Here is a 17,399-nt window from a genome sequence, read left to right as displayed (position 1 = left end):
TGCCCTGCAGGGAACAGTTGCGTAAAACAGCAGCAAATGTTCTTGCTACTATGAAGTGCGGATCAACCCTTAGGTAGTTTTTGCACCTGAAGCAGAAAGTCAAAATGATACATCCATTGTTAATGGCAAGCTGAGTCAGAGGCAAGAGACTGGAAAATGTCTGGAATCTGTATAGCTTACAACCCTCTCTCTTATACGCAAAATCCACACGCCAAGCATGACCACCCTGAATGTTGGGAATGTTTAGAGGCAACTATAGATTTTGAAATCACTTATCTCAGGAGCACTGTTTCGTTTTGTGATACTTGCCTCATCTCGTCTTACCACACCCAATTAATTGCCTGTGGAGGTAAATAAATGCTTTCCACCCTCTTTCACCATTGTGTTGGTCAATTCTATGCAGTTTTTTAAATATTTATATTAAACGGCACCTTGTCTTTCCCACTCTACCACCATACCGGGCAATACAGAATAAGAAAAAGAAATGCAATTAACAAGTATTGGATTAATAATCACAGTGTTAGCCAAAGATTTTGGTTTTCACATTGCTTTGCTGGTTCTCTTTCAGACTCCAGCAGGGAGCTTGAGGGGATTAAAGTACACAGTAATTTCATTAATCAATCAATTAACCAGTGGACACATACACACCACCACACAGCACACACAAACACCCCCCCCCCACTATGTGCATGTTCAGCACATGCCAGAAGTGGCTCTACATGCATTCTGAAATATGCATATATAGCTCCTGTACAAGAGAGCGAGACCTTGGCTAGTCAGGTATGGAAGGGCACTACACAGGTATAGCAGTATAAATTCAGATCCCCTTCTGACACACACTAAATGCACAGGCAGCAGGGGCCAGGGCTAACTCAAGCATCCTCACAAACTCCCCCAAGGAACCCCCTTCTTCCTTTGACATCATGAGATCTTGGCTATGTACATGCCATATCTTTAAAACTTGATCGAAACACATTCCTTCCCTCCAAGAATTCTGGGCACTGTAGTTTGCCCCTCACAGAGTTAAAATTCCCAGCAACCGCTAACAAACGACAGTGCCCAGAATTATTTGAGGGAATGAATGTGCTTCAAACATGCTTTGAAGGTATAGTGTGTTTACTCACCCTATTTCTGTCCACATTTCTGTAAGGATCACAGCTACTGGGTGATGTTTCTAGGCTAGGAGTTAGGCCACAAACTTGAATATGCTTATAGCAGAATATGCTTACTTATACAAACAATTTTTTGTTGACCTTGTGGTTGAGCAAGCTCAAAGTATGGCTTTCCCATAGTTTATGGATATATGTATATATATATCCATAGGGATGATCAATTTTGTTGTGAGGATTATCTAACTAAGAGACTGAGGTTTTCTGTGCTGAATCTCTACTGGAGTACTGGGACTGGAGTAGATCCCATAATCTAGGTCCAGAATTGCAAAACATCTCCTTGCCTTTATCTGCTGATTGTAAAAGCTGCAGCTTTCTGCAGCCTTGTTTCACTCACCTTCTTCAACAGCTGGAAAGGAGTTGTGAGACAAAAGGATGTGGTGGGGCCAAGTTTTACATATTGATTAACATTAACTAACCAATTCCTTGGGCTTAGGTTTCTGGTGAATTTTACATAAGGTGTCAGTTGATGTAAAAATGCACATTCTACATAAACCAGGAGTAACCAATATGCGAAGATGTTGTTGAGTCCCATCAGTCCCAACCAACATGGCCAGTCATAGAATTGTACAGTTGGAAGGGACTCCAAGAATCAAGTGGTCCAGCTCCCTGCAATTCAGGAATCTCAACTAAAGCATCCCCGACAGATGGCTATCCAAGCTCTGCTTTAAAACCTCCGGTGAAGGAAAGCTCACAACCTCCCTAGGGAGCCCATTCTTACTGCCAGAAAGTTCACCCCGATGTTTAGTTATAATTTGCTTTCTTGTAACTTGAATCCATTGGTTTTAGTCCTACCCTCTGGAGCAGGAGAACACTAGCTTGTAGTCCAGCAACATCTGAATGGCACCATGTGGGCTACACCTGACCTAAAGTACATATATTGTACCTGCCTTCAGAAAAAAAGTTAGCAAGTATTTTTAAAGTTTGGAGAAATGCAAACCTAGCAGATGGCTGTGGAACTGGCTTATAACCAGCCTTCTCTTGGAGAGGAGCCTTCCTAATAAAAACAAATGTAATCCTAAACCTTTCAACCAGCTGAGCAGTATGTAGAATCCTTTTTATGTTCAGGGAAGATAGCTGCTTTTTGTATATAAAATACAACAACAGCCTGTGGCTTGCAGATTAAACAGGAACATCCTCTACTTACGGATCAAAGGATAAACGAACTTGACCATTTTTCAATGTGGTTGTGCATTGTTTGGCACCTGACTGGCTCTGACTTGCCCATTTTTCACCAGTTAGGAATTCAGAAATACGACGTACAGGTCAAGTGAGGGGAACTGGAGGTTGTGAATTCCTGTGTTTTTGTCCCTTAACTTGCCCCACTGGTAAATTAAAGAAGTCGAGATCAAGTGCCAACATACCACTACTGGTTTTAATTGGTCTTTACCCCAGCAAGCAAGCAAGCAGCATGAAGCAGCCCCACCCCCTCAAATTTCCAAAGCAAATTGCATTGGGATGTAAATTCAGAATTTTGCCTTTAGGTGTGGTTATTCCTCATGCTCCAGAAAAGATCATAGGTGAGATCAGAAGTTGTTATAATTATGAAAATAACAACAAATCTGCTACTGATGTTTGCAGTATGTTTCTGCATGAGCTCATACAGAGAAACAAACTCCTTTTTAGTGACAGAACAGGTATTTTACATTGAGAGATTTGCACTCCACACATGCTCAGAATCAGTATGTCATATTTTATAGGGTTGAGGACTACAACTACTATTACCACTAAATCGAGGGCTAGACACTTTACAGGTCAGAAACATTTATTTCTGCTTAATAAATGCACTTTTAAGTCCATAGCACTCTTTACAGTAGTTCACACTGAGAGAGGAATTTAGTTGAGGATATAAACTTTGTAACTGTTGCAGAAGATTTAATAGGAAAATAATCAGACTTGCTTGTTTAGGGGCTGTTTGAATTTGACTGAACATGGAGTCTGGTAGATTTCCTCTGAACCAGGAGCAGGGCTAAAATATAGTGGCGTAGCGTGGGTTGTCAGCACCCGGGGCAAGGCAAGTAATTTGCGCCCCCTAACCCATGGATTTGCGCCCCTAACCCATGGATTTGCACCCCTAACCCTAACCCCCAGATGTTGCGGCCGGTGCGGCCGCCCCCCCCTGCACCCCCCACGCTATGCCACTGCTAAAATAGCATGCATGTCTGTAGTAACTTTACAATTTAGGTCCACAGACAACTCAGGTAGCTGTCAAGGAATCCTATACATGTCTACTCAGAAGTCCCATTGAGCTCAACAAGGTGTACTCCCAGAAAAGTGAGTACAATATTACAACCTGAATGGAATCAAGTAAGACAAAACTCCCAAATGCATAACTGGGTAATACCTAGAACCAAAATGTTAGTTGGCAAACTCTGGTTGACATCCTAGGGGCCAGGATCCCCATACTTTAGTGTGTGTAGCCACAGAGACTAACAGTGGCAAGGCTAGACCACACAGCCCCACAACCTTTGCTCCCCCCCCCACCATCAGTAACAGGGTGCAAATTCTTTTTAAAAGGGTACATAACCATACCCCTGCAGTGCTTGTTCATTTAAATATAATAGAAGTTCAGTCCTCTACATTCTTCTGTCTTCCTCAGAGAATGTCCCCTACAATGCTTCTGTCCTCTACAATGCTTCTGTCTGCCTCAGAGAATGTACAGTAAAAGAAAGCCTAGAAAATGTTTCTGTCCTTTGTTTTTATACTTGTAGGCTGCTTCGAAACCTATTTTAGCATTGGGCGGTATATAAATTAATAAATAATAATAAAGGGTGGGGGTGACAATATTGAACATGGTTCTCTGGGTATGTAGAGGGACAAGGTTATGAAATCCTATTCATAAATGTGCGCAGACAGCATGAAAACTAAGTCAGACTCTCTTAAGCAACTCTTAGAGAAGCACTAGCAGATTTTAGTTATTTTTTATGAACAGAGAGCCAGATAAGTGAAAAACAGGGTCCTATCTGAGAAGGCTAACAGTTCTCAGAAGGAAGATAAGGAAGAGATAGGTGCGAAGCCAGAATCGATACAAAAGTCATGTTGATGAAGCAGTGGAGGGTAGTCTGAGGTGAGGTTAAGGGAAAACATTGCTGCTGAAGATAGAAGTTTTAAGGAAAGACTTGAAAGGGAAGCCCTAGCAATAGAAACTGGATCGGGGCCTAATCCCCATGCATCTTCACGAGGCTGCTTTTATTTCCATCTGCATCACCTTCGTAACTTCCACCTGCTTCAGGCACGTCAAGGAAAAAATTAAGCAGATGCACAAACTGAAGCCATCAAGACAGAAGAGTAATGCACTTCTAAACACATTTACTTCTTAAAAGCAAATCCATACAAAGATTTGTTGCCACTCACTTTCAAGTAGGTGCCAGTGGCATAGGAAGGGGAGTGCAGTGGGTGCGGGTCGGCCCAGGTGTCATCGCTGAGGGGGGTGACAAAATGGCAAAAATATGTGTTTTTAAAATAAATAAATAAATAAAAATTGGGCTCATGACACTTTTTTTAAAAAAATAACTCCTACACCCAGTGCACCCCCATTCCTATGCCACTGGTAGCTAGGTGAGGCAGGGGGCACTGGGTGCCTGCAGTGTGCCTGAGCCATGTGTTCCTCCTGAGGGGGAGACAGTGGGCAGACAGCCTGCAAGCACCGCACTGCTTTTCCAAGCAGCGCAGGGCTTGCGTCTGCCCACCACCTCAGCCACCCTACAGCTGAAGGGGAGGCTGCAGAGAGGCTCCACACAGCGCGCCCTGCCTTGGCTCACCCCGCCCCCATGGGCAGCTTGCTTGGGTGGCTCACTCCGCCCCCGGCTGCAGGACACGCACATCGCACCGGGCACCCGAGCAGCTAGCTATGCCACTGGTAGGTGCAGGGCTTCATATGAGCTGGAGTCTGCCAAATGTAAGCTGCTGGACCAGTTTTCAGTGCCACAGCTCAGCCTCAAACCTAAGAAATAATAAGAGTGCCTCTGAGCACATTCAGAGTGTTTTCCTTACAGCATTTACTAATACAGTCATACCTCGGGTTACAGACGCTTCAGGTTGTGTGTTTCCAGGATGCGCACAGCGCCCAACCTAGAAGTACTGGAACGGGTTACTTCCGGGTTTCGGCACTCACACATGCGCAGAAGCACTAAATCGCGCTTTGCGCATGTGCCAAATCATTGAATCGCGACCCGCGCGTACGCAGACGCAGCACTGCGGGTTGCGAACGCTGCAGGTTGCAAACATGCCTCCCGCACGGATCACGTTTGCAACCCAAGCATCCACTGTATATATGTGATAAAAAGCATTTATGCTCTTCTGACTCCCTTTTTCAGTTTCTTTTCTCATTTCCCAATGAAGAATAACATGTCATGCATCTGATGCTGTGGGCTTTAGTCCATGGAAGTTATTTATTTTGTTTAAATGATTTTGGTGCTGCCTTTCAGGATCATAAGATCTTGCCACAGAGAAGCATAGATTTAAAAATTCTGTAAAACCACTACAGCCGACCCCTTGTTCCCAACACATGAGTTTTGGGTGTTGTTGTACTTACCAGGTGTAGTGGTACAGCTGCTGTTTAATCCAATATTTTTAAGAGTGAATCTGTAGCTGATTATCTGCATCTTTGGTCACACATCGCCACAATTAGAGAGTGGGTGTAAGGTTTTCTTTTCCATAGTCATGGTGGGTTGTGTCCAAATTGAGAAAAGTACCATGACTGTAGACATGTAGCCACCTGTTCCTTCAGGCAGTAAATGTTTGAGTTATGACCATGCACAAGGGAATACTCTTTTTGCAGATTATTATTAGTAGTAGTAGTAGTAGCCTAGTATTCCAGAATTCTAATCTTGCGGGGCTATAGACTAGAAAAGGAACTACGCATTGGCCTGAGTTATGGCAAACCTGGCTATTGTTATGAAACTTTGCTTGCAGCTAACGATTACTGCCACGGGCAGGACGTTGACTTGGTACTTTGACTTGGGAGCGGGTGGCGCTGTGGTCTAAGCCACTGAGCCTCTTGGGTTTGCAGATCGGAAGTTTGGCAGTTTGAATCTGTGCAATGGTGTGAGCTCCCATTGCTCTGAGCCAGCTCCGGCCAACCTAGCAGTTCGAAAGCACGCCTGTGCAAATAGATAAACAGGTACCGCTGCAGTGGGAAGGTAAATGGTGCTTCCGTGTGCTCTGGCTTCCGTCATGGTGTTCCATTGTGCCAGAAGTGGTTTAGTCCTGCTGGCCATATGGCCTGGAAAGCTGTCTGTGGACAAACGCCGGCTCCTTCGGCTTGAAAGTGAGATGAGCGCCACAACCCCTTTCACTGGACTTAACTGTCCAGGAGTCCTTTACCTTTACCTTTTACCTGACTTGGTACCATCATCTCAACCTGTCTCCTCCAGAGCTGGACTTACACACTAACAGAGGGAGGTGCTGAGTTATCCAGGAAAAGCAACAGAGTTGGCACTCTGCTCCCTCTGTTTCCCTGCCTTATGTCTTCCACCAGAGTGACCCAAGCTGTTTCTGACCCATGGCCAGGTGAAGGGCTTTTTTCAGCCGGAACTTGCCGGAACTCAGTTCCGGCACCTCTCAGGTGGGCTCCATTGCCATTATAAGAGAACAAAGGAGGTGTTCATGGTGAGTTCCGGCACCTCTTTTTCTAGAAAAATGGCGCTGGGCTGGCCCAGGTGAAATGCCAGTCTGCAATGCACCCGACTGACCAGTACCTTTGAAAAATGCTGGACGTTGCCGTCACTGCCCCCACTACCTCAAGTGGTGACATGGGGTGTGTGGCACACCCCCCCCAAAAAAAACCCACATTTTCCCTGAAGTAAGCCCCATTGATTCTGATGGAGTTAACGTCAAAAGAAGCATTGCTTAATATTTCAGCCTGGTTTAAAATTCCCCGTGTGTGTCTAACTTGTCTGCGAAAAATAAATGTGCTTTCCCTCAGGGGTAACCACAGGGGTCCAGCGATGAAAAGAGGGGCTCTGCTTTTGGCGGGAAGCGAAAGAGCGCGCGCAGTCGCCCCTTTAGCGCTGGCCAAGTCTCCCTTTGCAAAGGAGGCCCCGAGAAAGGTCGCTCGAGGTGGCCTCCTGGCTTCTCCCAAATATTGCCTCAGAGGAGAGTGTCGGGTCTGAGCATGCGCGGGAGCCAGGCGGGCACCATCGGCCGCTTTCCAGTGTCTGCCGCTAAGCGCTGCTTTTTTTTTTCACTCCAGCCTCGCTGGTGGCTTACGGGAGCGGCGGCGGCGGCGCAGCTTGCCGTGGGCTTCTCCGGGGCGTGGTCTCGGGCTTTGCCCCCTCCACCCAGCGACGCGATCCACGAGCACCCAAGGGTGGGGGAAAGAGGGGGACGTGGAGAGGAGGGGAGGAGGGGGGAGCTCCCCAGCCGCAGCCCAGGAAGACCTTCGGGACCCAGGCTGCCCCAGCGACGATGGGGCTGGAGAAAGAGAAAGCGGACACCAAGATCTTCATGGATGAATACGGCTTCAACCGAAGCAGCAGCCCCGCTCTGTCGGACGCGGAGAAGAGCCTGGAGAAAACCCCGGACAGGGACCCGCGCGGGATTAACACGCATCTGAAGGTGAGCGAGGCCGCCTGACTCGGGTTTGCGTTCCGCATCCACACGTTACCGTGTCCCTCCTCCACCTGTTCCTGCCGCTGCTTTGCATTGCAGCGATCGGGGCTCCCTCCCTGGGCCATGGACTGTTGATTCCATTTAAGGCGATTTCAACCCAGCCAAAGAATTACAAGTCACCGTATTTTTTATGTTCTCTTTCCGGAGGTTGGAGGGGTAGCATGTCTTGTGGTGGTCCCATTATTTTTATTATTATTATTATTTGTTGGTACTTGTGCTGATCGACTTAAAACGGATCGGAATTGCATTTCCACTTTCTCTACGGTGCATTTAAAAAAACAACAGAACTCTAGATCCATTTCAGGACATTTGAGTCGAAAGCGTGTGCCTGTTTGATTCAGCAGGATTCTTTCAGAACTGTAACAAAAGCAGCAGTTTAGCTTTGTGCTGGTTGCCCCCTCGTCTCCCCCTCCCTTTGCATAACTGTCCTTGTTGCGTTTCAAAACAGAGGCTTATGTCGCTGCGTGCTTGTTGTGTCTCTCGTTCCAGCTGGGATTTGCGGATGTGATTGCGGAGCCGGCGTCCACGCACTCCTTCGACAAAGTCTGGATCTGCAGCCACGCACTCTTCGAGCTCAGCAAATACCTGATCTATAAGATCCTGACGCTCTTCCTTGCGGTCCCCTTGGCCTTTGTGGCAGGGATCCTCTTTGCTGTGCTCAGCTGTCTGCACATCTGGTAAGAACCCAGCTTCTTCTGTCTGCTGGCATTTTTAACATTATCCCCTGTATGCCATATAGAAATAACACGGTGGACTTTGGGAATTATGAGGAACCATCTTTCATGCTTCTCCTAGGAGTCCTTCCCTCGCCACCTCTTCAGCTGGTAATTTTAGGGCCACTAATAATTATTTTATGTTAGTTTTGGGTAGCATTCTGACCGCTTCTGAATCCAATGGGAACTTACTTAAATGTGTGCAAAAGATTGCATTTTTAAAGTCCTCCTTTCCTTTGCACCACAACTGGTGTTGACCTTGCTCAGAAGTAAGACCAGGCCCATCCATTCGCATTGTTTTATTTCTGCACCCGACGGCAGAAATGTGCAGACTTGACCCACTAAAAAGCATTGCTTTTGATGTGACAGCGGGTGACAGGTTCTATCTTTGATGGCCATTCGCACATACAGATTGTTTCAGCTGCAGCCATCAGGTGGTGAGCAGGCACATGTGTCCTTGCACATAATGGGATGTCAGCAGAATTCTGCACCCTACCACACATGCCTAATCCTTGCATCACAGTACCTCTCTTAAGAAGGTCACTGAACTTCCCATTTTACAGATGGGCTTCTGAGGCAAAGAGATAACTTGCCTGGAGCCGCCAGGTAAGGTTCATTCTGATGCAGGCCCGACAGGTTGGGATGCTACAGTGCTTGTTATTCATGTGAGCCCCAATCCTGCAAATAGATATGTATATGTGAGGCAGTAATATGCACATTAAGAGCACCAGCCTCTCCATTCTGGCTTGGAGTGACTAGGAGCCTGCCCACCTGTCCGCACGCTTCCTGGGCTGCTCCTCCACTGTTCTGGGTGGCAGGAAGGGTTGAACGCTGATACATCTCCTTGCCGTGGGCACAAGGGAGCTTAGGTGTGTGTCTGTGCCAGTCTCATCAATAACTGAAGTGCCATATAAAAAACCAGGAGGTGAAACAGGAAATACTTCATATGAAGAGGCATTATGAGAGTTAAAGGACACATTCCGGCCAGGCAAAAATGCTCAGTTCTGAGTGCCATGTGAAGAGACCCATGGCTGTGTCAGATTCCTGCACCTGAGGTTCCCTACCACCTCTGTGCTAGGTATTTGTCATTCCAGATTTTTGAGCTGCTGTCTCAAGATTTGTGCTGTGCTTCCCGTCTTGATCCCATGAGTCCATTTTAGCTTGCAGCATCCATTGCAGGGTGATAGCTGAACTAACTCAGCATGTCTGGTACCTGCAAAAGCACCACAATAGCTACAGAAAACTGAGAGCATCCTGTGTGTTTCTGGCTGAGCTGTGGCCTGTCCCATGCTGACCTAGTTCCTTGCTTGAATATTTGCTCGTTGAAATGTATCATTTCTTTGATTTGATTTTATGGACCTCGTGGACACATTAAACAGGATTACACTGAATCAAAGTGCTCGGCCCATTGAGCCCTTGGTCGTCTACTCTGGCTCGCAACCGCTGTCCAGCGTCTCTTTCCCATCATGTTCCACCTGATCCTTTCACACTGCAGTGGGGAACCTGTGGCCCACTGGCAGAATTTGCCATAATTTTGCACAGCTCAAAGAGATGGGGTGGCACAGAGATAGATTGGGGGGTAGAGGGAAAAGAGGAAGATAGAGGTAGACAATGCTGCAATGCTGCTGACTCCACCCACTTTTGGCTATGGCTCCACCCACCATGAGTTGACTTTTCCCATGGCTCAACAGTCCTTTGTAGGAAAGGATTCCCTGGCCTGCTTTAACTGGAGAAGCTGGAAATGAACACTGGGGACTTTTGCAAGTAATGTGTGTGCTCTACCACTGAAGTACGGTCCCCACTCCACATAATTGGGACTGCATTTTCTAGTTGTAACCCTCTTTGAAATCGATCACTGTATTATGTGTCTCCCCACACTGAGAAAGGAATCAAGAGTGCGACATTACAACTGGGGAGGTTCATAAATTCATATTGATGCCCTTGTTCACAGTAATCAGCATTTGACAGAAAGAATTTGGAGGCACATATCGTCCGTATTTTGTAAGGGGGAGGCTTTGGGTCAGGGTTAACAACTATCAGAAATGAAAGCATTGAGCAAAATCGTATGAAAGGGCATCTGTTGCTTGTGCCAAATATTTGCTAAATGAAAACCTATACCCTTGAGAGAAACACCATGCCATTGCTGATGCTCCATCACTTTAGCACTACCGAAGAGACAATTGAAACAAAATATTTTAAAAGTGCATATTCGAAATCTTATTCAGTTTCATTTCAAAAGGTCACCTCCCTCCCACCCAGCCATAATTGGGTACCCAACTATATTGACTATGTTGGAGAAGTTTGGTAATCACTTGGATGAATGTGTCAACACAGCCTTGGTCAAATGACAGTGTTTAACCCAACTTGCATGCTTAAAACTCGCCCTGCCCATTTTATTCTAACAACAACCCAGTGAGGTAGATTAGGCTGAGAGGCAGTGACTGGCTCAGGGTCGCCCAGGGAACTTGGTGGCTGAGAATAGGGGACTTGAAACCCTTGGCTTGTCCACACCAGAGTTTACTGTGTGATTGCCGCTATTTGTCTTCCCATTTAATTTGCGTCTTCCACATGACATTACCCTCAAAACACCACCAATCATTACACTTCCGCCCTATGAATTTGGGTTTATCCAATAGGGGGAATCATCCAATAAATGGGAGGAAATTGGGCTGCACTCGGGGTCACAGGCAATTTGTTTCGGTGTTTTGGGGTGAGCGCCTTTCTGCTTCCCTTTTGATCCCCGAAAACAGTGCAAGGGCTGACATGTGGGGGAGAGGCTGGAGCCATGCAGTTGCTCTTTCCACCAACAACTCCACATTGGATGATGCTCTGAAGGAGGAGTGCAGGCCGTACTTGTACTTCTCTGCAGGATCAGGACCCCTGAAGACACAAGGCTCAACCTTTGCCTAATATGTGGAGCTAGAGGTGTGTGTGGATTGGTGCAGGGTGAGGCCAGGAGGCAATTCCCCACCCCCACTCCGTCCCTACAGAATGCTAATATTGGCTGGGAGCAATTTATTAAAAACTGTTTGCTTTAATGTAGTTATTGGTAATAGGCCCAAATTGCTTGCCAGGATCAAATTTGGCTTTTATTACAAAGTCCAAAAATGAAACAAGCATTATTTCATTTTATTGTTAAACGCCTTACAATACAATACTTTCAGGTGGCTTGTGTATTGATCAATCATCCTGATTTGTTTGCAGGGATATTAGAGAATGGTGGCTATTTACTGATAGGTTGTGCTGATTTGCTTGAGGGGAGGTTACCCCACACTTTCCAGGGTGTGTTCCCATCACTTTCCTTATTGCAAAAAGTCTTCTGGGAAGCAGATGTGTTGCACAAGGCCTGCCAATCAACTACCGTTGTGCAACCCAAATTTGCTGGTATGCGATTGACTCCTGCTCCCAAATAACAACAGGCTTGAAGCGCCCTGGGAGAATCCTTGCCTGGTGCCAAAATGAGGTTGGTGCCAGCAAGGTCTCCCTAAGGAGGAAATTCCACAGGTGGAGGGGCCACTACCGAGAAGGCTCTGTCTGTGGTTGCCACCAGATGGTGGGAACATCTGGACAAAAGCTTCTGAAGATGACTTGGATACACATGCAAATTGGAATATATTTGACTGGGGTTCTTTGGTGCATTTGATATGCAATTCAAACATCTGAAAAGCTAAAAGAGAAAAGACTTAGATCAGTTTATTATTTTTTCATAACAATGTCACTTAATGTCTTCCTGGTTTTCACCCTACAACGCCCCTGAAGAATGTACTCTCATTTCAGCTGTGCTTGTAAAAAATAAAATAAAAAATTCTAAAGGTGGAGTCAGGTGGGTGGAAATGTTGGGCCATTGTTCTTTTTTCCTGTGGAATCCCTTTGGTTTGGGAGCATGTAATTCTTGCTTGTTTTGAGGGCAGGGTAGTGAATTCCCCTCGAACACTCCCAGTGCCCTTTGGGAAAGAGCCAAAGCAACTCCACTGTGGGGGAGATTGCTAGATACCCTGGCCTTGGCCAGTTCCACAAGAGGCAGTTAATTCCAGCCACAATATTTTGTTTCTTCGGCCTGGAAAAGCGAGACCCTGTTATTAACCTGCCTCAGAACGATGTACGTTGGGAGGAACAACATTCTCCTGTGTGGAGAAGCGTTTTGGAAACCCTCCTTTAGGAAGCATTGCTGAAGTGCCAAGAGAGAGGAGTTGTTGCAGTGTTAGCATGCCAAAAATTTGCACAAGAGCTTGACCTCACATTCCTTCAGCACCCAGAACTCTCTGTGACTAGAGAAGCAGTTGAGTTGCAGATCCACGTTGGAGGGCAGGGTGTTTTACCTCTCTGTGGTCTAAATTTTGCACCTCTCTCCATCCACAGACAAGCCTTGTTACATTGGGAACAGAATTAGGTTTTGTTTTGGGGGCAGGATACAGTAGCATGCTTTTAAAAAAAGTGCTACTGTTACTGTTTTAGCATTCCTTGAACCTTTCCCCTCTGGCAGGTTTAGTTACATTGGTGGTCATAGTTACACTATCTGTTAGGTATGAAAGAACAATCTGAATCTGTGCCAGTACCAACCACCAGTTGAGTGAGCTGTTTGCAGGCTTGTTAAAAGGAAGGTTGCCTATCCACATTCCTCTGTTGCTTTGAATGGATCTTTCTCCTTTCCTTTTGGCCGTAGACTTAAATCAAGGAAGAAATGTCAAGAAGCACATTACAGTGATACCTCGGGTTACATAGGCTTCAGGTTACAGATTCCGCTAACCCAGAAATAGTGCTTCAGCTTAAGAACTTTGCTTCAGGATGAGAACAGAAATCGGGCTCTGGCGGCGCGGCGGCAGCAGGAGGCCTCATTAGCTAAAGTGGTGCTTCAGGTTAAGAACAGTTTCAGGTTAAGTACGGACCTCCGGAATGAATTAAGTACTTAACCCGAGGTACCACTGTACATGTCCTGCATGAGTATTTGCCTATGTGTTGCCTATGCGTTACTTCTGAGTAAACATTGGTAGCAAGGAACTGCAAAGCAGAAATTTGGGGGCTATGAAGATATTGTAGGCATTTGTCTTTTTGTGGATTTCTCTGTAAATCCAGCTTTGTGTTGGAGTGCTAGAATTCAGCCATGCCCAGGATTTGTCAAACCATACCCTGAGCAAACGTGTTGGATCAATTTTGTGCATAACAACAGTAATTCTAATTTGTTTATTTAGCAAACCATGAGAATAGCAGAACTTAATGCTTCAGAAAGTGTCATTCATTTAAACTTTCTCTTTTTCTTGTCTTTTCTAGGATTGTGGTTCCTTTCACAAAGTCTTGCCTTATGGCTTTGCCCTCTGTGCAAGCTGTATGGAAGAGCGTGACAGATGTTTTCATTGCACCGCTATATCACAGCGTAGGAAGGTGCTTTGCATCAGTCGACATACGCCTTGTCCAAGAGTGAACATCTGGGAACTAACGCTACTCTAGTCTTAAACAATGTTAAGCCTCCTTGCTGAATAATTCATTCCAAATTACTACTGTTTAAATGGCTGACTTTTTTTTTTTTACCTCTTCTTCCATCAGGGTTGCACTTTTCTGGAAACAAAACTTGCTTTGGGAATGGGGGAAAATTGTTAAGAAAAAATAATTCCATTTTCTAAATGAAAAATAACAGGCTGCATTTGACATCACTTTATTTTAATGGTACTATCATTGTCTGGTCCCCACAGATGTGTCATGGGGACATACATGACCACATCACATATGCCTGCCCAGACATGTATTACTACAATGAATCCTAACTACAAGAAGTCACTATGCACTGTATCAACTAAAACGGTATCTATTGTATTACCCAATTTCTTTGACAGCTAATACCTGGCCTATTTTATGCATGTTATACTATACAGCTCACTCTCAGAATTATAAATGTATCCAGAATATTGTTTATTACTCCTGAAAAAAAATCTTCATCTGAATCCTAATTTAAGTTTTCTTTTTCAGCAACAGCTAGCACCCTATAAAACAAAGGTAAGGAACATCTGGCCCTCCAGCTGTTGCTGCACTAATCTACAGCTCCCATCATCTCTGACCATTGGTCATTCTAGTTGGGACTGATGAAGTCCAGCACTGTCTGGAGGACCACGGGTTCTGCAAACATGTTCTAGAATCAATCAAGTCTACTTGGCATAAACCTACCAGCAATACTTGTAGTCTCTCAGATCCAGTGGCTTCCAGTGCATTAAGTGCACAGCTCAAGGCCAGATTGAGTCCGTCTGGGTCCCCTTGGTCATTAATGGGATCTAGGGACTTTGGCCATAGTTGGAGTCTCAAAAGCAGCAGGTAGGGAATCCATATTGATCAGGCAAGGGCCTCGGCTAATGTTTATAGCAACTCATAAGCATTGCCAAATGCAGGGATCAATGCTGCACTTCCCTCCTCCCTTCCATGCTTAAAGAAAACCATTGGATGTCTGAAGACCTATTCCTTAGGAGTTCATTAGTCTCAGACTAATCTCAGACTCAAAAAATGACAACATGGTGCTCAACCATGTTCCAAGATGCCCATGGAGGAATGCAGGCAACTGCTCTTTTTTGACCCAGTGAATTGAGAAGCTCATACAGTAGCTCTATATTTTGCATACGTGGGATATGGGGTTCTCAACTGGGGTAACAAATCACACCACCCCTAAAGGGCTTTGCTGAAGATTGCCCTCTTATTGCCTCGGGGTGGTGGGTTACATTTATGTGGCATTTTCTTGATCATAGTGTAACTCTTGGGATTTCATGAGGTTCTTCTGCAGATGTGGACACAGTTCAGGATCCACAGAATTGTGTGCACAGATTTATACAATACTGTTGCATAAGGGAAATAAGTACTTGCCTACTATGCAAACCCCTAAGAATCAAAAGGAAGGGAGAAAGGTTACTTCAAAATTAACTGTTTGAAACAAGGTGTTAACTTGGGTAGAAAATCTCGATGCTTTTATTTAATGAAACTCTTTTGCTGTACATATTGTGTTTTTATGTAAATGGTATTGTAATGAATTGCCTTGAAGCTTTATTTTTGCGGTCTCCATATTCTTGCCAAGCTTTTATTTTAAAGAAGCAGGATGCTTCAGCCAATCACCTGCTCATCACTCTGTAAGTGCCATGCATACAAGTCCAGAAAGGTTTCTTGAAGGGAGGAGCTACTGAACTGCCTTTTCCACAAGAACCTAAAGAAGAATCCTGTTGTGCCTGAGACAGTAGTGGAGCATTCCACAAGGAAGTGGGTATTCTCTGCTTCTGAACTCCCCAGATTTCTTTCCAAAGAGGGCTGTGTGTGGTTGTAGATATATGGCCTACGTTCCCCACTTGTGCAGTTTCTGTGCATGGAGATACTAGCATGAAATAATTTTGGGTGCCTGAGAATCTCTAGAGGGAGGCCAATGACCTTTTAAATGAGTGGGGTTTGTTGTCTAGATTTTGAACTGAAATGAAAATCACTGAAATTCTGATATGCAATTCCTAAATACACCAAATACTCTGTATGATTCCACTTCGAGACCTAAATGCTATGTTCTAAGCTATGCCAAAGATTCTGAACAAAGACTCTGTATTTTAAAAGTATTTTTATTAAAATGGTATGTTGAACATTCAAGCTTTTCTGCCTTTGTTGTTTAGTACCAACACTGTTTAATAATTCACATGACAAACATGTTCTCTTGCGGAAGAAAAGAGGTGCATTTAAAAATTCTGTTCTCAAATCTTTGCTGTTCCCAAGCTTATTGACTCTCAGCCATGTTACTTGAAACCCTGATAACAAAGGTTATTTTCCATGCATTTAATGCAGCTTCAATAAATAGTTTTATATGTATGCCCTGACCCATGCAAATTGTACTTACCCGTATTTTTCACTCTATAACACGCACCCGACCATAACACGCACATAGTTTTTAGAGGAGGAAAATCCGTAGGCATGCCACCCGTAGGCATTCCCTCCATAACACGCACAGACATTTCCCCTTACTTTCTAGGAGGAAAAAAGTGAGTGTTGTGGTGCAAAAAATACGGTACTTTGAACTAAACTGATGTTGTATGAATAATATATATAAGCACAAAATAGTAGACTAAAATTTATTTGGTGTTCTAAAAGACAAAAGTGCTACTACTGGAAGACATGGGTTTTTCCCCCATTAAAAGTAAGCACTTTGAGTTCTTCTCCTTGGTCTAAACTAGGGCTGCACCACCATGTTCATCTACCTGCCAGTAAGACTCATTTAACACAGTGGGATTTGGCTTGAAGTAAACATGCCTGGGATTGGGCTTCCCAATTGCAGTTCTACGCCTGTGTCCAGTTCCATATAATTTATTTATTAAATTGCTTTAAAAAATAGAAAAGTCTAAGCAGTTCATATAAAAACAATTTAACAGGGTTTGCACACACATTCCAAATTATCACGTGTATTTTAGCAACCATAAATATTTCCAGAGCAGAGCTACCATCTTACTGTTTTTCACACCCTTGTTCTCTAATTTCCAGGCAAAATTCAACCTTAAAACATGAAAACGTACAAAGAGCCTTGCTTGGTCAGCCCAGAGGCCCACCTGGTCCTGTTTCCTGTTCTCAGTGACCAGCCAGGTGCTTATGGAGACTTTCAAGCTATAAAGCCCATCACAGTTTGGAGGACTCTCCTGTATGTGAGTGTCTGAGGGCCCTGCTCCTTCCTGCCACTCACCATCTGGCCTGGGGCGGGGCCTGAAGCCTCATAAAGGACTGCTGGACTCTGCTGCCCGGGAGGACTCTCCTGTATGTGAGTGTCTGAGGGCCCTGCTCCTTCCTGCCACTCACCATCTGGCCTGGGGCGGGGCCTGAAGCCTCATAAAGGACTGCTGGACTCTGCTGCCCGGGAGGACTCTCCTGTATGTGAGTGTCTGAGGGCCCTGCTCCTTCCTGCCACTCACCA

General features: G+C 45.1%; 1 protein-coding gene and 1 long non-coding RNA gene across 2 annotated transcripts; one reads left to right on the top strand and one right to left on the bottom strand.

The window, feature by feature from the left end:
* The first annotated feature begins 7,488 nt into the window (after positions 1-7,488).
* On the top strand, positions 7,489-16,093 carry CAV2 (caveolin 2). Its single transcript, XM_081929085.1, has 3 exons — positions 7,489-7,727; positions 8,271-8,458; positions 13,763-16,093. Exons 1-3 carry the CDS (start codon positions 7,578-7,580, stop codon positions 13,911-13,913), a joined length of 489 nt encoding a protein of 162 aa, XP_081785211.1. The 5' UTR covers positions 7,489-7,577; the 3' UTR covers positions 13,914-16,093.
* LOC309379706 lies at positions 15,780-16,581 on the bottom strand. The gene is made up of 2 exons (XR_014172612.1): positions 16,505-16,581; positions 15,780-16,332 (listed from the first exon to the last, which is right to left on the bottom strand). It is a non-coding gene; the product is annotated as an uncharacterized lncRNA (long non-coding RNA).
* Positions 16,582-17,399: the final 818 nt, after the last annotated feature.

The sequence above is a fragment of the Podarcis melisellensis genome (assembly GCF_964234715.1).
Source record: "Podarcis melisellensis genome assembly, chromosome: 10".
In the NCBI taxonomy this organism is placed as follows: domain Eukaryota; kingdom Metazoa; phylum Chordata; class Lepidosauria; order Squamata; family Lacertidae; genus Podarcis; species Podarcis melisellensis.
This window is presented reverse-complemented; position numbering and strand designations above follow the sequence as displayed.

What these genes read in the sequence shown, in the direction of transcription:
- CAV2 (XM_081929085.1), top strand. Translation starts at nt 7,578, where the DNA reads ATGGGGCTGGAGAAAGAGAAAGCGGACACCAAGATCTTCATGGATGAA. An exon ending in GGATTAACACGCATCTGAAG is followed by an intron (nt 7,728 to 8,270) that starts GTGAGCGAGGCC and finishes CTCTCGTTCCAG; the next exon opens with CTGGGATTTGCGGATGTGAT. An exon ending in CTCAGCTGTCTGCACATCTG is followed by an intron (nt 8,459 to 13,762) that starts GTAAGAACCCAG and finishes TGTCTTTTCTAG; the next exon opens with GATTGTGGTTCCTTTCACAA.